This window comes from Notechis scutatus, chromosome 2 (assembly GCF_049901735.1).
Source record: "Notechis scutatus isolate UNSWTSFEM ecotype Mainland chromosome 2, rNotScu1.2, whole genome shotgun sequence".
In the NCBI taxonomy this organism is placed as follows: Eukaryota; Metazoa; Chordata; class Lepidosauria; order Squamata; family Elapidae; genus Notechis; species Notechis scutatus.
In genome coordinates, this window is record NC_142010.1 from 258,499,832 (window position 1) to 258,520,769 (window position 20,938).

At 40.4% G+C, this 20,938-nt stretch overlaps 1 protein-coding gene across 8 annotated transcripts in view; it reads left to right on the forward strand.

Annotated features, from left to right (window-relative positions):
• Positions 1 to 5,393: 5,393 nt before the first annotated feature.
• Positions 5,394 to 20,938, forward strand: part of PIAS2 (protein inhibitor of activated STAT 2) — an 81,165-nt gene continuing 65,620 nt past the window's right edge. For 4 of the 8 annotated variants that reach the window (XM_087958668.1, XM_087958664.1, XM_087958665.1 and 1 more), the window contains exons 1-2: positions 7,857 to 7,989; positions 15,890 to 16,364. In XM_087958668.1, coding sequence (XP_087814794.1) covers positions 7,966 to 7,989; positions 15,890 to 16,364 — 499 coding nt within the window. In that variant the 5' untranslated portion in view covers positions 7,857 to 7,965. Of the gene's footprint in view, positions 5,701 to 7,856; positions 7,990 to 15,889; positions 16,365 to 20,938 lie in introns of those variants that run through there. The other 4 variants (XM_087958669.1, XM_087958666.1, XM_087958672.1 and 1 more) reach the window with 2 other exon arrangements.

Here is a 20,938-nt window from a genome sequence, read left to right on the forward strand (position 1 = left end):
TCCATAAATCCGTCAAGATTTGCTTGTAATAGGACTTCCGGTTTGAGCTTCTTCGGCGACAAACCGAAACCTCGTCTCTGCGAGGCTTTGATCCGTGCTCGCCGCTGGAGCACCCTGAGCCGGCTGGTTTCGGGGCTAAGTCACCCCGTAGAGGTGGTGAAGAAGGGGGAGACTGCCTGCAGGGTTGAGGAGAGCCGCATCTCTCCTCCCCAGCTGGCCATTACTCCCTTTCCCGAAGGCGGTTGTAGCGGTGGTCAGAAATGGCCACCACAAAGAAGAACTCGACCGGAAAAGAATGTGCAGGAGGAAGATAAGAAGAGAAAGTTTTGGCTGACCGGGTCAAACAGCAAAAGCAACAACGTAAGGTACCCTGGAATTTAAATTAAGTAACATTGTTCCCAAAAAAGATTTTGAAGCTGCGAAGGAGAGAGAGAAGGGAAAGGATTAGGTTTTTTTTTCTTCCCTTCCTTATACTGACAGCTAAGAGACTTAAGCAAGAAATTGAAAAAAAATCCACTTTGACATTAATAGGCATCTAAGCTGAAAATAAAAAAGGGATAATAAAGATTTCTGGATATTTAAAAGTTTTTAAAAGCAGGAAAGGAGAGAAAAAAAAGAATAAAAGGGCAGGATCTGGAAAAATGGAGGAGACTGCCTGGAACTAAGGAATGGAACTGTAACTAAAAGGAACTTACAGTGAAATTTCAACAAGATTCCTCAAAGATACATCTTAATTGAAACTTGGTAACAAAATAATAGAACCCCAGGACGAGAAAGTGGAAAAAGGAAGCAGAAAGAAACAGCCTTGGATTATTTGGATTACTTGGTGATTTTTGGTTTTTGCATCTGGATGACTAAAATTAACCAGGTGGTTGTTTAAAAGTCTTTAAAATGGTATCACTCTTAGAAGAACTGAAAATGGAACTTTAAAAATGGAAAGAAGACGCACAAGAAGGGAGAAGTTCTTTTGGCTTCATGTTTCAATTCTTAGAAATGGAGATCTGGAACTATGAGAAACAAGAAACGCTTGCAGAACAAGAAGATTGGGACAAAGAAGAAGCCATCTTTAATTATCAAATAATTTTAAGTGGGGGGAAAAAAGAAAAGGGGGGAAAGAGAGTGAAAGGTTTAAGACTAGAAAAAACAACCAAAAAGAAGAAGAATAATTTGAAAAATAAGTATAATATTAGAAAGCAACAGAAGAGGGGATTACAGATGAGAGAGAGTAGAGAGTAGAGAGAGTAGTAGAGAGACGAGGGGGTAAAGTAGTAGAGAGATGAGTAGAGAGTAGAGAGACGAGGGGGTAAAAGTAGAGAGACGAGGGGGTAAAAAGGGGAGGGAGAAGAGGGGAAGAAGGCAAGGAAAAGAAGTTGTAAAAGACAGAAACAAGAAATGGAGAAACAGGGAAAAGATAGGATTGTAACCATAAGCTTGTTTAGAGATAATGGGTGAAAATTTAATTGCAAAAGGGATTCTGCAAAGGTACATAAGATAGCATTGTTATATTATAAACAGAAATAATTTTAGAAAATATGATTAAAATGATGGATAAAATATTTACTGTAATGTAGTTGAATGTTTGGTAATAAATAAATGAATTAAAATGATTGAGAGAATTAAATGGGAACATTTTTAATTATTAGTAATGATTTATAAAAATATAAGTGAGAAATATGGAAAAAAAGAATTAACTATGGAAAGTTTATAAGTGTTCCCAAGGAAGTATGATATTTAATTGAAAAGAAATGTTAAAGATGTTAAGATTTTAATGAATATTAATGATAGAATTGAATTGGAATGGAATGTGTGCTTTATTTACATATATATATATAATTTTTTCTTTTTAAGAATATAGTATTTTAAGAATGTACCAAGCAGAATTCGATTGGAAGTTATGTATTATATTTAATGCTATAATCTTAAAGGTATACATTGAAGCTTAAATAAGAGTTTGAATGGATAAAATTAAAAGATATAAAGGTGTCATACTCCAATTGGTAACTACAGGGAAAAATTTGTTTAATAAGAAAAGATAATATGAAATTGAAACAGGACAGACAAAAGTATAAATATAATGATTTGATTGAGATAATTAAAATAAAGTTGAGAAAATTAAAAGAGGGGAAAAACTATGTAGAAAATATAAAACGGTAATAAGATATGGAATAGAATATAAAAATGAGCATGAAATTGAGTTTGGTGTCTGTATGAAGAAGTGATAACCTGGAACCATGCTATTTTCAAAAAAAGTTGTTTTATTTGTATTTTGTTTTTGTGAAAACCCAAATAAAACTTTCAAAAAAAAAAAAAAGATTGGCTTGTAATTGAGCTGCTCCTGAGAGAGTTAAACTCATTCATGGTAGCTAGTAATCACTATTGACTAACTTGGGTTGCTACTTTCCTATCTTAATTGCTCTGCTTAGGGTTTATTTGAAGTTTTCCCTGGGGAAGACAGAAGCAAAATAGCAATTGAGGAGCCCTTCCCTCTATCATGCTACTGTCCTACAATCTTTTGATCTTTTGCGCAGGATTTAAACTATTTTCTTACTTTCAACAGACTACTTATCTCTGTGTCAATTCATGTAAAGCCAAAGTTGATAAAGATTTTATCATAATTCCATTTCTCTTTGAGCTTAATTTCTCAAAATTTATAAGAATCAGCAAATCTGCAATTTGTTTTTCCTGCTTTGCCCACATTCTCTATACTCTACATTTATACCAGTTTATAGTTGATGTACATCTTAAAATATGTTCATGTTATATTAAAACATTAGACTTATTTTTTTTAAAAAAATATGCATGAATATACTAAGTATAATACAAAATATAAGAATAATATAACTAAGACGAGTGTTGACATGAATTATTTTCCATTGTGAACACCTGGCTGCAGCTATGTAACAGCCCTCTCCCCCTTCTGCCTTCTGGTGACAAAGCAAATGGAAGAGAAAGATAGTATCTAGGCAGGAATGGATGGCTAAGTCTTCTTAAGTTTAATTAATTTTTCCTTCTTAAGTCCTTATAGCAATGGTTCTCAACCTTTTCTTCACCACAGACCCTCTTTAAATACCTTTTGTGGCTATAGACTCAAGATTTAAATTTATTTTTTCAAGCCTTCGCAAGACACCCTATGAACTATGACACCTGGGGGTCCGCGGACCACAGGTTGAGAACCACTGACTCTTTTGTCCTGCAGTACGCTTTCAAATTCTCGAGAATCCTAATATTCTTCAGTCAATTTAAAATAAACTGCTACAGGCAGTCCTTGACTTACAATTAATCACTTAATGACCAAAGTTACAAAAGCATTGGAAAAAGTGAGTCACAATTGTTGGAAGAAATATCCTTCTGGGTTCAGTTCCAAGTGAAGAAAAAGACACTGGAAACATGGTGACTGCTTGGGGAGATGGTTTAATGGTGAGCAGGACCACATGCCTGGGAGTTCTTGGGTGAAAAGGGAAGAGATGCTGAGAGTCCCTGGGTTTCATGCCCTCTGTTGGGATTTGAATTTGAGCTTGTGTTCTGATTGGTTGTCAGACTCCCATGGGGCTATGCAGGAACAACTCTGTAGGCTGTCCTGAGTGCCAGGCTTGGTTGAACCTTGCTGGATGATGATGTAATGAAAGGGCTTTGGGCAATACCTATTATGGCTGTGCTTGAAGGAGGTAGATCTTTGTTATGTAGAATAAACTGCCCAAGACCTTAATGGCCCATTGACAAAGATGGGAGAGTGGCTGAGTTTCTGCCTCTCTCAAATTTCTACTTCTCTTTTAGGGGAAATATTCTGCCTTTTTAGTATATCCTAAAATATTTCATTTTTCTAGGAGAGGGGTGGGTTTTAACTTCCAACACAACCTTGCACTTACGACATTTACAGCATCTCCAGTCACATGATCAAAATTCAGGTGCTTGGCAACTGGCATGTATTTATGACAGTTGCAGCACCTTGGGGTCATATGATCACCATCTGCAACTTTCTCAGCCAGCTTCCAACAAGCAAACAACATAAATCATAATAGGATACTAAATAAATCAGCATAAATCATGAGATACAACAAGTTAGACTCATAAGAATATAAGGAAATAGGTAATAGGACAGATGAGAAGTATAATAAGCACCTATTAGGTGGTTTGACATCCCAAGATATAGACTGTTGTGGGAATTGTTTAACTCCTTGGAGGGGGGGACCTGTCTTTGTGTCTGGTTGTTTTAGCATGCAATGCCCTGTAGTGATATCCTAAGGCAAGGAATTGAAACAGTTTATGTCCAGGATGTGAGGGGTATGTAGAAATTTTCAGTCCCCTTTCTGGCTCGTGCATTATACAGGTTCTCAGTAGAAGGCAGGCTCGTTGCAATTATTTTTTCTGCAGTTCTAACTATCCATTGAAGTCTGTGCCTGTCATATTTGGTTGCTGTGCCACACCAGTTAATAGAGGTGCACATGACAGACTGAATAATTCCTTTGTAGAACTTGTATCAGCAGCTCCTTGGGCAGTCTTGAGCTTTGAGTTGGTGCAGGAAGAACATTCTTTGATGAGTTTTTTTGATGTTAGGTGTCCATTTTAAGTCCTGAGATATTACAGAACCTAGAAATTTGGAAGGTTTCTACTGTTGACACTGTGGTCTAATATTGTAAGAGGTAGTAGAATAAGAGGGCTTCTAATATCTACTATCATCTCTAGTTTTGAGTGTGTTCAGTTCAAGATTGTTCCTACTGCACCGCAGGGCCAATTGTTCAACTTCCCATTTGTATGCAGATTCGTCATGGCTCCTTGACTGCCTGGATAAGTGAGTTGACTTCTTGCCAAAGTCATTTGCCATTACCTTTTTTTTAGGGCTGAAACAGAGTGACTGGCTCAAGGTCACTCAGCTGGCTTTGGGCCTAAAGCGAAACTAGGACCCAGTCCCAATTTTTAGCCTGTTGCCTTATAGAAATAAAGAGTTGCCTTGTGACAAGATGGGCAGCAAATAAATTTAAATAATAAAAAGAAACAGTAAAGCCAACTATAGAAAAAACTGGTGCCATCCCACTCCCTGATGAAATTTACATTATTACACTCTGACCTTAAGAGTGAGATTTTAAATGGTCTTCGGAAAATTAAGTGGGGGGGGGAGGTCAGATCACAGAAGTTATATCTTGTGTACCAATTAGGTCTATTCTTAAATTGGGAGACACAACTCATGGTTACTACTTGATTGGACTACTGCAATTATATCAGGCTGGCCTTGAAGACAATTTGCAAGCTGCAGATGGTCCAGAAGACACTAGCTTCTAGTGTGATTAGCATGTCCTGTACTGGGTGCATACAACACAGCTGTCCTGGAATTTTATGTTCATCCGAGTTCCCTGGGCAGATGGACAGCTATATAAACATGTTAATACTTCCTTTCTAAACAGGTTTCAAAACCTGTTTTGAAATCAAACAGGATTGCTATAGTATATACCCTGTGCCACTTTTTGTCACTTAAAAAGAAGGAGGAGGAACATAATTTTTATAACACAACCTCCTGACTATGGGGAAACCACCTATTTCTCCCTTTCCTCTGCTGAAAGGTGTCAAAATGCCTTTCTTTCGAGGATTCGATTTTCCCGCTGGGAGAGCTCTGGCTCAAGGATACGGACAACTGCTTGAAAGCTGGATCTTTTTATTTTTCAGGAAGGCGGAGAACAGCGTTCCTGTGCTAGCTAGCTTCTTATGGTAAGTCCCTGGTTGTAAGTTGATTTTGTGTGAGTGTTTGTATTTGTGCCTAATGTTTCAAATCCTGTTTGAGTTTGTCTTTATTTCCGCCGGAGGGCAAACTCCGCGGGGTGTGGAAGGCAAACTCCGCGGGGTGTGGAAGGCAAACTCCACGGGGTGGCCAGATTGTATTATTGGTTTCCTGTAATCTCTTTTAGCTTTAAGATAGTTTTTCATATTTGTTCTGTGGCAATTTCCTGTCTGTCCCTTTTGTAATTTATGTTTTGTGTCTTTTGTGTGTTTGTTTTGCTTATTTGGTATGTCCTGTGTTTGTAAGGGTTTTCTAAATTATCTTTCGTTTTCCTTTCCCTATTTGTCTAGTTTTCTTAATTACTTAGGCTTTTGTCTATAGGGATTCTTTAATACTTTTTATTTGATTCCTTTTCCTATGTAAGTTTGTTTTCTGGCTGACCTGATGTTCCCCTTGGGCTTTTCCTGTTTTTTGTGACACTACTGTCTTCGTGAAGTTCCCTTTCCACACCTCCTTTTTGGCAGGTAGGCCAATCTCACAAGAAATAAATCAAAGCATTTTCATTAAGAGAGGTTGTAAAGCTCCGCTCTCTCTTCCTCCCCTGCACTCAGCAGCTTCCCACAGATCAGTCCTTAACCTTGCAGGCTTTGCAGAGGGAGGGGGGTGGTGGTTCTGCAGGTGCACCAGCAGAGGGGGTTTCACAGATGCAGCCTGCACTCCATATGTGTGAGTGGCCGACATGTCACCCGTTGCTTGCACAAATGAAGTTTCATGCATGAACCATTCACGCAAGTGGAGCTGTGTGCGCTTGCTGCTTGTTAGGGACCCCGCCATAGAACATCCAAAGATAAAACAAACACTACAAGTAGTCCTTGCCTTACAACCACAACTGACTTAAAAATGTCCATTGCTAAGCAAATGAATTTTCCTCCATTTTACAACCCTTTTTTTTGCCACATTTGTTAAGTGATTAGTTTGCTTGTCAAAAGATTGCAAAAGGGGATCAAGGGATGCCAGGACACAACTGTCATAAACACATGCCAGTTGCCAAGCACCTGAATTTTAATCACATGACCCCGGGGATACTGCAAGTTGTGAAAAACGGGGGTTTTTTAGTGCCATAATTTCAAATGGTTATCAAATAAATGGTTGCAATTTTAGGACTACCTGTAGGTGCAGGCAGCACCTTGAAAGGGGCCTCCAGGAAAGATAAAGAAAGGAGACCAGGGAATAAAATAATTAGCAGATGACACATGGCTACTGTACAGATTGTCCTCGATTTACAACAGTTCATTTAGTGACAGTTCAAAGTTACAATGGTAGTGAAAGTGATTTATGACAGTTTTTAACACTTATGACTGTTGCAGCATCCCCATGGTCACCTGATTGAAATTCAGCCTCTTGGCAACTCATATTTATGACGGTGGCAAGATCTCACGGTCATGCGATCCCATTTTGCGACCTTCTGACAAGCAGTCAATGAGGAAGCCAGATTCCCTCAACCAGCTAACTTAACTGCAGTGATTCACTTAACAGCTGTGGCAAGAAAGGTGGTAAAATGGGGCAAAACTCCCTGAACAACTGCCTTAACAGAAATTTTGGGCTCAATTGTGGTCGTAAGTTGAGGACCACCTCTACCGCTCTCCTCATAAGGGACCCCATAAGGAAGGGACCCGAGACAAGCAAAGGATCCGTTTTGGCAGGGGTTTGCTTTCCAAGCTTGTTTCAGTTTTCATTTCTGAACGTTTCGTTACCACACCAGGTAACCTCATCAGTAGGATTTTCTTGCCTTATTCCTCTTTAGCTTATCTACGTTTCAAAAAAGGACCCTTTTGCACGGAACCCACAAGGCGGGAACTTGAATACGGACCCGGACCAGGGTCGTTTTCGACCCTTATTCTCTGGAGGATGATTTCCCTCAGATTTCTTAATCATAGAAGAATCCCACGAGCAAAACGCCCTTTCCACAGCCGCCCGACTGCCTCAGGCGCGGGCCTGCAGCCTCTGTTCCCTCGCCCCCCCTTCTCCGCGCCTCGCTCGAAAAGGGCGGGAAAAGGGCGCTCGCCTCGAGAACCCCGCCCCTTTTAACGGCCGGCGCCCTCAGCAAGTCGGGTGGGCGTGGCCAACGGGGCGAGCCCGCCCCCTCGCGTCAGCGCGGCGGCGACGACATCGGGCGACCCTGCAGGATGGTGGCTGCGGCCGCGGCGGCGGCGGTGGTGCCGGCGGCGGAGGCTGAGCCAGGCGGCGGGTAGAAAATGGCGGATTTCGAGGAGCTCAGGGTGAGCGCGAGCGGCCCGTCCCAGCGGAGAATCCTTTCTCCCGCGAGCCCCGGTGAAAGGGAGGGGGGGCTGTCCTCTTCCTTTCTTCCTCCGGCCTCCCCGAGGCTGATGGGAATTGTAGTCCGGCGCCTGGGAGTCGCGCTCAGGGTCGGGACCAAGCTCCTTTCCCGGTGGTGTTTTTTTTTTTTAACCCCACCTTCCCCGTCCTGCGTTTCCTTCTGGTCGCCCTCGGACTACAAGACCCATCCTCCTGTCCCTGCCGGACTCGTCTCGGCGGGCGGCTTCTGAGGGCTCCCAGCGGACCCTCTCGGCGCTTCGGAGAGCGGGTGAAAACAAAGGGAGGGCTTCTAACCACGTTCGAGGGGGAGGAAACCCGTGTTTTTTGTTTTAAATCACCTCAGGAGGGGAGCCTGGACTGAACTTGGCTGCCTCATCTGACCCCCCGTCTTATTTCTTAAGTCACCCCCTGCACTCCCCTTTTGTCCTAAGGGACCCCTTATCAATCCCTCTTAATTTCCCAAGTCACCTCTACCAAACCTCTCTCTACTTCCCAAGTCTCCCTATCAGCCCCCCTTATTTCTTAAATCTCTCCTAGCAATCCCTCCTATTTCCCAAGTGATTCTTAGCACACACACACACACCCATATTTCTTTTACTCACCCTAACTCCCTCCCTTATTTCTTAGGTCACCCTGTCAGCCCCCTTATTTCTTAAGTCTCCCCATAACCCCCTTATTTCTTAAGCCATCCCGGTTAGCCCCCTTATACTTAGGTCATCCCTATCAGTCCCCACCTTATTTCCTAAGTCTCCCTAACATCCCCCTTTATTTCTGAAATCACCCCTATGTCCCCCTTATTTCTTAGGTCATCCCTATCAGTCCCCCCTTATTTCCTTCTCCCCACTAACCCCCTCCTTTATTTCTTAAGCACTGCTATCAGCCCTATTTTCTAAATCACCCCAATCCCCTTCTTTTTAAGACCCCTCTTGGCCCCCCCTTATTTTCTAAGGCACTCCACCCCCTCCCTTATTTTTTAATTCACTCCTGTCAGCCCTCCCTTTCCTAAGTCAACCTCCTCCCTATTTATTAAGTCATCCCTCTCCCACAGGACCTCCTTTTGTGTTTCTTAAGACATCTCCTTTCCCACCCCAGCAATCCATTCAGTTTGGCTTCACCTGTGGCCCAGAACGATGAGCTTTTGTGTCCCTTCATAGCCTGCAGCTCCCAAGTTACTCAGTCCACGTTTCTCCCTTGCCTCTTTCCCAGCCTCTCTTTCTACTGGTGTTTCGTCCTATGCCAGGCTCTTTTGGCGAGAAAAACAGCTTCGTTTCTCACTTTCATAAAAAGGGATTTTTTTGGAGACTATATTAATTTTTCCCCTGTGCTTAGTATCCACCTAACCCCCTTCTTGGATCCTAATTTTGTTCTTCCTTTGTTGTGTCCTTCTTCTCCCCTCATTTTCAGAACAGTCCTTTTTTAAAAAGCTTCTGTTTTACTCTGCTGGGTTTCATTCCCTCCATTGAACCACAGAAAGTACTAGGCTTTCTCTGAGTGTCAGGATCCAGTATAATATTCTACATAGTTGAGAGGCAGTCCCATCTATTATCTGAGACAGGTTTTAAAAAATAGGCATGATTGGGCTTTTAATCTCTGGGTTTACTCTTGGAGTCCTGATGTGAAGATACTTTTCCTGAAGTCTGAAAGCCTTTATAGGCAACCTGCTTTAAATTCATTGTTAGATACAGATTACTGAGCTGAAGATAATACTGATGGGTTATGGCACTTCAGTTAACAAAGTCTAACAGTGCTTTGTAGATTTAACTATAGGTAATTCTCATTTAATGACAGTCACTTAGCAACTGTTTGAAGTTATGATGGGCCCCTCTCCCAAAAGGTACTTAGGACCCAGTTCTAGGTTTCTGAAGGTGGCAACCCTCCTGGTAACAAGGCAAGCTTAGCAGCTGCCTTGCCATAAGGCCAGTTTATATATATATATATATATATATTTTTCACACTTCTTAATCTGCAATCTTTTCAGACTTGCGTCACTCTGCAGTCATGTGATACTGTTTATGGTGTTTTAGCCAGAAATTGGCCTTTTCAGTCAGTTTCCAGGAATAAACACCCATAGGAATGCATTGACTCACTTATCAACTGCCATGTTTGCTTAACAACTGTTGCAAAAAAAGGTTGTAAATCAGGTTGGTCACAAAGAGTGTCTTGATTTATAACTGTCATGATTTATGACAGAAATTCCGGGCTCCATTTAGGTCATGTCAAGGACTACTTGTATATCACCACCTCTTGTATACCTTATGACAAGGGTCTTCAAACTTGGCAAATTTAAGATTTGTGGACTTAAACTCCCAGAATTCCTGAGCTAACATGACTAGAGGAAGGAATTCTGGGAGTTGAAGTCCACAAGTCTTAAAGCTGTCAAGTTTGAAGCCCCCCTGCCTTATGATTTTAAACCCTTTGTTTTGTTTTATGTCCTGAAGCTGAATAGGGGGAGGGATATGCAGGGTCTAACTTTTTTTAGTTATGATTTTATTCTGAATTGTTAAAGTTATACTTTTTAGTATACAAAATATTTTTATCAATGGCCAAAGAGAGAAAAGAAAAGTACAAGTATGATTTGAAAGAGTCTTCTTGAATTGCTGTTTCCTTTCCCCCAGTATCTTCTATTTAATTTGATTTCAGTGTTTCAGATAAAGCTCAAATTTTAATTTATGGCATAGTCTTTGGAAGGTTTGTTGACCTAAGAACTGTTAAAAGGGGAAATTAAGATGTTATAATTTAACAATACCCTCCATATCTATTCAATACTGTTAACTGAGAATTCTGTCTTGATTTTTTTAAAACATGTTTTACATATTTGGTTTCTCTCTCCATTGTTGAAAATTTCTCCCTTGAAACATTAAATGGCAACCTGACATGTTCAGTATCGATTAACCAAATAATACTGTGTACCTAATTTATTTGACTATTGAAATGAAGAGACAGTTGTTTAAGTTTTGTAATGTAAAGTACTTGAAATTGCAAAAGTATATTTCTACTCATTTCTTTTGTCATTTATCACAGTGCTATTATGGCCATGCTGTGTTTTGGGGCGATTGCATGTGCACGGATAACAGCTGAGAACTGCTCAGATTAAGGAAAACTTTTCCCAGGGTTGTGTTGTAGCTGTAGAAGGTGGCCATAGAGGTGCAATCCTGGGAAAACACACAGCTTTTTTAAGGAACTGCTGACAGGTGCTGTGTGTGAGAGGTCCTTGGTATTCTCTGAGCTTGGTTGCTTTCTTGCATACTTTTCATTACTCAAATTAAGTAGCATGAATCCTAGCACTGATGGTAGGAGTAGCACCAATGATTTTACCTAGCTTGGGTAATGAAACTTACACAAGAAAACAATCCAAGCTCAGAGAGTACCAAGGATCTCTCATTTCAACCCTGAGCTACAAATATTCTTTATTGGTGCTGCATGTATTTCTGCACACCTGAAAACACCAATTTCTCTTAAAATCGAAATACTAGACACCATCCAAACAATATAAAGTCAAAGTGGAGATGAGGTTAGACTTTACAAGAAGATAGCAAAATATGTCCCCAAAATTCCAAGAGGAATAAAGTTCAGAAGTTGTATAAATATGTATTATTATACAGATAGTCCTCACAATGATTGAATTAGGGATAGGAATCTTCATCGCAAAGCACCACGGGTGTAAAGTGTGACATCATCTGACTGATACCTTGGGGAGGGGGGGGAAGTGGTACTAAAAAAATAAGAAAAAATATGATATGTGTCTCTGAAAACACATCAGAGAAGACTGGAGAAACTTAGAAAACTGGAGTATAGTCTAATAAAAAGCATTAGGCTCTTTCCCATGTTAATTAATGGGGAAACCCAAACTTAAAAATTGGGAAAAAGAGAATGATAAGAAAAGAAATCAGATGGAAGCAGGGACTTTGTACCTGTTGGTAGATGATGAAGATGTAACATTCTCTGTGTCAAGAGACAAATACCATCTACCACAGCATCCCCAACATTTCTGATTTTGTGTATCGGGAGGGAGGGAGGGAAAGAGAATGATAGGCAAGCGTGCTTGCAACTCCATTTATGCAGGTGGCAGGCACATGCACACGCCGCTCGCACAAATGGAGCTGCACGCATGCACTCGCCTCCTGCTTTTGCAGCCTGGTTCCAGCTGAGTCAAGGCCTGTGGTAATGGGCTGCAACCCAGAGATTGTGGACCCCTGATCTACCAGATGTAACCCAATGGTAATATTAATAGTCATAATATTTGTTAACGTTTGATTGCCAAGTGCTTGAATTTTGATCACATGCCCATAGAAATGCTGCAACGGTCGTGTGAAAAATAGCCATAAGTTATTTTTTTCACTGCCTTTAAAACTTTGAACAGTTGCTAAATGAATTGTAAGTTGAGGACTGCCTGTATATGAAAGTTTTGATTGTCATTAGAATAATGAGACTAGATTGACAATTATGATATATGGAAGATTGCAACTGGGAATGTAAAAAGGAATAAATGAGAATGTGTTGGCAAATGGAATGAATGAAAATAGATGCATGTGAAACAAGAAAAAAGAAAGGATGTGATAAATCTCAGCATATGGTGCCATGAAGTTCCTTTCCACATGAAGGAAAGTGTAGGTTTTATCATGAATTAAAGAGCAAGTGCATACAACAGAAATCTGCTTTATATCTTTAGTTGTGGTAGAAATATGCTGGTAGAAATAGATATATTTGTGAGAGTTCTATGTTAAAAATGAAAAAAACCAGAAATAACCTAAGGGAAAAATATAACAAAAGAAAAGCAAGAAGCAAACAACTGCAGGAATGGAAAGTATGAATTCTATATTAAAACGTAATAGATGACAATCTCCCAACAAACAATGGAAAATGTATATAAGAAAAAAATATGGGGGATGCTTTCAACAGCATGGAAAAATGATATCACCCAGTGCTACAAGAATGTGTGATGCAAATGAGGATGATGAAAAAGGATGATTGGTGGGCCTGCGATTGAAGAAAAATAGCATATAAGGAATGCTGGAAAAGTGAGAGAAATGAAAGAATATTGTAGAAAGGATGTTGCATGAAGAAAGAGAGTTTTGATTCTAATGCAAAGAAGCCCAACTTCCTCTTTTCCCATCTCCCCACAAACCATTAAATATAAAAATAATTTCAATTGCACAGAGCTGTCCAAATTGCCTGGTTAAACTGGAAGAACTACAGGGAAACATAGGACCCAAGGCAGCAAATCAGGATAACTTGTTGAAATTGGTGTAAGACCTAAACATATTTTGCCATTCTTTAAGCCAGAGTTTGCCAGGATGAAAGGCCGGAAACAGAAATGATAGTAGATAAATAATATGGACGAGAACAGAAAAATAAGGAGGCTTGACCCTTGATTTTTGACATTTTTCGAAAACCAATTCAGATTGAAATAATTCCAGGGAGAGGAAAAAGAAATGCCATCTAGCTTATCTTTCCTTAATATCACCAATACTTATATTTTCTGCATCAAAAATAAATAGATGACTTATGTGTTTGGTATATTTTCAGTTTCTTCTAATAATTGCTTTAGGAAGTTCCGTCTTGACTGCCCACATACTGTCAAGCTGTTATCATTAGCACCTGAATTTAATCAAGCATTTAAAAATAATCATTTTGTACCTTGCAGCATAATATAGAATGGAATTACAATACTCTGAAGTGTCCCCAAATTCTTGAGAAGAGGTTTTGATGGTGTAGAGAGAGGTGGAGAATTCCCCCCTCCAATTTTATTTTCTCTAGGTGGGGATTTCTATCATTTACAGCCCAACCCACCTCACAAGGTGATTGTTATGGGGGAAATAGGAGGAGGAAGTTGTGTTGGATATGTTTGAGTTATTTGTAAAATAATAAAGATGGGATACAAATAAGTAAAAATGCAAAAATAAAATAATAACACCCATCTTTCACAAGTAACTCTGAGTAGCTTACAGGATTAAAAACAACTCCCCCCTCCCCTCAAAAATATGATTCCCTGCTCCCTGGGCACTCAAACAATGAACAATTAATCACCTATGGTAACAGAGCTTATCTGCACCCTGATTGGGGAGCAGCCAGGTCTTCAGTGCCTTATGGAAGGCTCACAGGATTGGGGGCTTCTGAATCTCCAGGGAGGGGGCTATGCTGTTCCACAGAGCAGGTGCTGCTACCGAGAGGACACGACTCTCAAGAGGACATGGTTTAATAGAAAGGACCTGGAGCACTTTACGAGGTTTGCAATAGTGGCAAATATCTGTAGCTCGGGTGTAGGATGAGGGTGAAGGTTTGTTTTCCAAGCTTGTGGGTTGGTTTCCAAATGTTTCGTTACCAGGCTAGGTAACATCTTCGGCGTTTAGGGGATGTCAGTGTTTATAAGAGCTTCAGGTGTGGGTGTGTCAAGGGAGGTCTCTTTACCAGGTCTCTGGAGACTCTTAAGGCCAATTCTTGGGAAGCGTTTAAGGACAGATTCTTATGAATCTCCAAGAGATTTCTGACTTCTGGGGTAACTTTGCAAAGCCCTATCATTCATTTGTTTTTACTGTTGGAACATTGCTTATAGGAAGAAAATTCTAGACCTGGGATGGGACTCCTATAGCCCTCCAGGTGTTGGCGAATTACAAGCTTTGGTAGCACAAATTAGCAGACTCGGTGATAAGGAATGCCAGAATACCTTGAGGAATAGAAGATAACTTTTGAAAATGGAGGTGGAACAATAAAAGCCTATTGTGATAGCCACTGTGGTTGGATTTTGTGGTTGGAAACTGACTTGCTGTTTCTCAACTCTCTGTAAAGCTAATGCTATATTTTCAGAAGGTCTGCAGTCCTTAATTAGGACCATTTGAATTTACAACCTTACTGAAATAAGTGACTTACGACTGGTCCTCACACTTAAGACCGTTACAGCATCCTTGTGGTCACATGATTGTGATTCAGGTTCTTGGCAACTGGCGGTGGTTGCCATGTCCCAGGATCATGTGATCACTATTTGTGACCTTGCCAGCTTCCGGCAAGCAAATCCAAAGGGGGAAACTGGATTTGTTTAACGACAGTGTCAAAAAAAGTTTGTAAAATCAAGCGTAGTCATGTGCATGACTCATTTGGCAAAAGGTGTTCCGGTTCCAATTGTGGTAGTAACTCAAGGACTATGTGTATTCAGTGGAAGGCCGAATTGTGAAAGATAGGCAAATACTCAGAAGAGTAGGTACATTTAGCCATGAGAAAATTTAAGGAGATAATCTTGTGCTCTTATTTATTTATGTATTTATCAAATAGAATTCCACCTCAAGCCACTAGTTTAGTGTTCCAAAGAATGAATGCAGATTAACTGATACATTTAAGTAGATTATATACGTTCTTCAAACTGTGCTATAATCACAAATATCCTGCATGGAACAAGACGATGGGTATGAGACACCCTGTAGCTATAAAAATCTGAAAAACTGTGAAAAACAGTATAGTGTTTGGGCTTTTAACTCTATGCTATAAATGTGTCACTTCATTAGAACTTACATTTTACTTTAGAGCTGCTATTGTGGAAGTTAATGTTGCTTGTTCTATGAAAAATTATACTTATTGAGAGGAATGGGTGGGGAGTGTATGTGTGAGGCGCAGTTTGAGTAGGGCTTTTAACTCCATCCCATTTGCAATACCATCACTATTCCAGTGACTGAATTGGTTAAAAAAACACCCCTAAATTGTGAAGGTTTTGTTGCCCATATATGGTATGACACAATATTATGATGTAAATAAAACTTGATCATATTTATTGTAACTTTTTAACTTAGGGCTGTCAATCCATCCTGCCACTGCCCATCATTTCACCTATTCTTGATCTGTTGTTACTCCTAGAATATGGTATCAAGTTTTCGGGTGTCTGAACTGCAAGTGTTGCTGGGTTTTGCTGGACGTAATAAAAGTGGGCGCAAACATGACCTCCTAATGAGGGCTCTGCACTTGCTGAAGAGCGGCTGTAGCCCAGCAGTTCAGATCAAGATCCGGGAACTCTACCGGCGCCGCTATCCCAGGACAATTGAAGGCCTTTCTGACTTGACTGCTCTAAAATCTTCAGTTTTCAACCTGGACAGTAGCTCTTCTCCGGTGGAACCTGACTTAGCCGTGCCCGGATTGCATCCCACACCTTCAACCTCGGTTGCTCCCCAATCACCTTCCTCTCCTCTTGGTTCAGTGTTACTTCAGGACACCAAGCCTCGTTTTGAGATGCAGCAGCCGTCCCCGTCGGTTCCTCCAGTGCATCCTGATGTTCAGTTGAAGAATCTCCCTTTTTATGATGTGCTTGACATTCTCATAAAACCTACCAGCTTAGGTAAGTGTGCAAAAATAACGTGCGTTCGATACAAAGCTTAGTCAGGGCAAAAAATAATGAGGTGATGTGCCAAACTGGTTTGCCCTGATTATCGTTTCCAATCCAGACAGAAACTAACTTAGAATTGCTTGCTTGTTAATGTTCCATCTGATCAGCAATCCTATTTTATGTATCCTTTAAAAAGAGCTGTACCTATAGTATGGTGTCCCAATAGCTATTATATATATATATGTTTTCTTAAGTTTTCGCGGGTACTTACATGTATGGTATTCAGCTTTGTTCGGGTATTTTCCCACATCATTATAGTTGTGCTTTTAAAGTTGTAGCAACGTTTCGGCAGAATCTCATCTGCCATCATCAGGCTTCTGTATTGTGTTCGTCTTGAGCCGTTTCTGTTTTAAATTTGGTGCTAGCCTACTGCTGTGCCAGAATGGTTTTTTTCTATCCTCATTGGTTGGGAGTCTTGGTCTGTGTTTATTGGTCTTGGAGTTTGCTGTGTTCTTCTTGATTGGTGTTTCTAATATCTTCTGTCTGTTTTGTAGCGTTCTTTCTTTTCTTTTTTTTTGTCTTGATTGGCTGGCAACATTGTGTTACCTGTATTGGAGGCTTTTAGTGCGGCTTGGCTTCAGGTAAATGGACGGCAAACACCTGGGCACAAACAGACCTGATACCCCCGATACCTCCAGCTCAAACACACCCCAACCAGGCACCCAGATGAAACCTAGCTTCCTAATAAATGATAGCCGTACGTTTACCTGAAGCCAAGCCGCACTAAAAGCCTCCAATACAGGTAACATAATGTTGCCAACCAATCAAGACAAAAAAAAAAAAAAGCCACAAAACAGACAGAAGATATTAGAAACACCAATCAAGCAGAACACAGCAAACTCCAAGACCAATAAACACAGACCAAGACTCCCAACCAATCAGGATGAAGAAAAAACCATTCTGGCACAGCAGTAGGCTAGCACCAAATTTAAAACAGAAACGGCTGTGAAAGCCTGACCCACAGACGAACACAATACACAAGCCTAATGATGGCAGATGAGATTCTGCCGAAATGTCGCAACAACCTTAAAAGCACAACTATAATGACATGGGAAAATACCCAAACAAAGCTGAATACCACACACACACACACACACACACACACACAGGTAATCCTTGAGTTACGACCACAATTGACCCCAAAATTTTTGTTGCTAAGTGAAACATTTGTTAAGTGAGTTTGTCCCATTTTACGACTTCTTTACGACTTGGCAGGGAGTTGTTAAGGGAATCGTATTTGTTAAATTAGTGATCCTAGCCTCAAGGACACTGAATAATAAAGCCTATGGGGCAGCTCTTCAGATACTTAAAAAATTCCTATCAAATCTCTTCTGTTATCTCTTCTGAAGGCAAAGCATACTCCGACCTTTTAACTGTGCCTCATAGGGCTTGGTTTCCAAAATCTTCAACACCTTGCTTGAATTTGTCACAATTCTCTTTGAACAGTGTTGCACAGAACCAGAAACAGCACTCCTGATAGATGGAATGCAGCAATTATTTTCCATTTAAAAAATGTGCTCTTGCCATTTGCCTTTTTAGCCACTGCAATACAGGTAGTCTTTGACTTACGACCACATCTGAGTCCAACATTTCGGAAGTCAGTGCCTTTTTCTTTCCTTTTCTCTCTCTACATTATATATCTCTTCTTTTCCCTCCCCCTTTTCTTAGTTTTCCACTACTTTTTTTTCTTAGTATTTTATACTTTGATAAACTAATAAAAAAATGTTATGTGAATTTTGATCCGTTCCATGACCTTTCTCGCCACGAATCACTGCCACGAATCACTGTAGCTGTTAAATGAGTACCACGGTTGTTAAGTGAATCTGGCTTCCCCATTGATTTTGCTCCTAAGAAAGCGGCAAAAGGGGATCACCTGGGACACCGCAACTCTCATAAAATCTGAGCCAGTTGCCAAGCAGTTGAATTTTGACCACATGGATGCTTTGCAACGGTTGTGTGAAAAATGTTCATAAGTCACTTTTTTCAGTGCCATTGTAACTTTGAATGGTCACCAAATGAACTGTTGTAAGTAGAGGACTACCTTTACTGGCTTATGTTTAACTTATGATTGACAAGGATGCTCATATCTAGGCGTCTCCTCAATACTTTCATTTAGATAATTAATAAAAATCTTGGAACAGCACAGGGTCCCTGACAGAATTCTGTTGCTTTTTATTTTAATACGTCTTTCCAAGATGAAATGCAGCCATGAACAATACACATTTCGGGCATTGTCATTTAGCCAACTGTTAAGTCCGTTTAGCAGTATCATCTACCCCATATTTTAATTAAAGAATATCATTAAGCAATCTGTCAGAGGCTTTGTTGAGGGCCAAATACAATATGTTTATAGCATTCCCCCGATCTACCAAGCTTCATTTTTCTCCCAAGGTTGAGAAAGTGCCACTTATTCTCTCAAAGAAGGAGATGAAGTTAATCTGGCAAAGATTGTTTGCTACAATTCCCATGCTGGTTTTTAATTATCGCCTGCCTATCCATGTGCTCACAAACATGCGGAACCTTCCCCAGGATTGATATCAGGTTGCCTGTCTGTAGCTTCCTGGGGCCTCCCCACTTTTTTGAATATGGAGACAACATTTGCTTTCCTCCAGTCTTCCGGGACTTCATCAATCCTCCAAGAATTCTCAGAGATTAAAAGAGTGGGCTTTTGAAAATTAGATTTTCTTTTTCAATAGTGAGATGCAAATAGTAACGGCACCACCAACAAAAAAGAGGTGGTGATTATACACTGCAGAAAGAAAACCAAATGATTAAAATAAATTAAAAAAGACAAAGCGAATTAATTCAAACTTATTGTTAAAGCTTATTAAATCTGGACCATACACAGACATATTGCATTATCTTCTCATTTTGAGAACAAATAAACTTCTAAAAAACCAATTACAAATCAATATCAGAAGAATTAAGTTTTTTAGAAGATTATACTTTCAGACCTACAAGGGTCTGACAACGTATGTTTACAAGAAAGTAGCATTAGCTCATCTGCTTGAGATTCCCATTTGGTTTACCCCATGAAGCCAACACACACATGAGTAAACACATACAATTTTGAAGGACTGATGAGAGCTTAGTAAGCGCCTCCAGAACCACAACAAGTCTGAGGCACGAGCTTCTTTCTCAGGGCATACCTATTTCAAAGTACCCTGCCCTTCACACAGAAAAGACAACTTTCCAGAGAGCTACCACAAACTTCCCTTGGGAACCCAGAGGTGCTTTATCAAGAGGCAACTAGACTTTCTGGTTTTTTCCTTGAAGACCTTTCACTTCTCATCCAAGAAGCTTCTTCAGCTTCTTACCACAAACTTCCCTTGGGAACCCAGAGGTGCTTTATCAAGAGGCAACTAGACTTTCTGGTTTTTTCCTTGAAGACCTTTCACTTCTCATCCAAGAAACTTCTTCAGCTCTGACTGGATGGTGTGGAATGGAAGGATTTAGATTCCTTGCAGACAGCTGGTCGTTTGCATTGTTTCAGGGAGTCTTTGAGGGCACTTGGAGGTTTTATCTGTGTCCTCAGGGCCACCTGAGTGGTGCAAATGGGTGTGGAACCTTCTTGGAACTGCTCAAAGGACTGTGTTGTAGACTGGAGATAGATGATGTCATATCCCTCCCCCTCTGTTGAGAGAGGGCTGTTCAATTTTGACCTAAATGGCCTCTTTGACCCCTTTTTTCAGAAGAAGCAGTCTTCTCTGTCCAAAATGTGGACTTTGCTGTCTTCAAATGAGTGGCCTGTGTCTTTTAAATGGAGGTGGGCTGCTGAATCTAGTCCTGATGAGTTTGTTCTCCTATGTTGTGCCATGCATTTGTGAAGTTGTTTTGAAAGTTGCCTCTCAAAAAAACACCTTTGGGACAACCATGTCCTGGATGACTGAGAATCTCCATAGACATTTTCTTGGGAACATTTCAATATCTCAGCTTTCCAGAGAGCACTCATCCCTGCTAGTCTCATGGATCTGAACCTGATAGTCTGTTGATTATCTGAAGGACAATAGAAGCCATTGGCCATCCTCTCAGAACTGCTGTTCACATGAGATGTTTCATCCTTCAACTATTCTCGTTTGAATATCTCCTATGCTTCCATGATCTTCAGCCCCACAGCTATCTCAGAGCTAAGCTTTAGTGCCTACTACAGCAACTTCCTTGTAAAGCCTAGCCCAAGTATGGACCTGACTTCCATTGCCATCCATTTTCAGAGCCAGTTGATAATAAGACTAGTGGTTCAGTCCAGAATGGACCAATTCGCCCAGGCCAACTCACTGTCAGACAATTCAACAAATATAAAAATTGAATTAACTTAAAGACAGAACCATGACCAGTAATAATAAAGTAAATGTGATCAGAAATACAAGAGTTACAATAATTTTGACAAAAACATCACTAATAATAAAATACCTGAATGAAATAATTAGTACAATCTTGAATTGTCTTGCGGCGAGTTGCTCACAGCAACTTGGCCTAGACCCAGTTCAGTCATTTCTGGCAGTTTCTTCAATATTCCGGGATGTAAC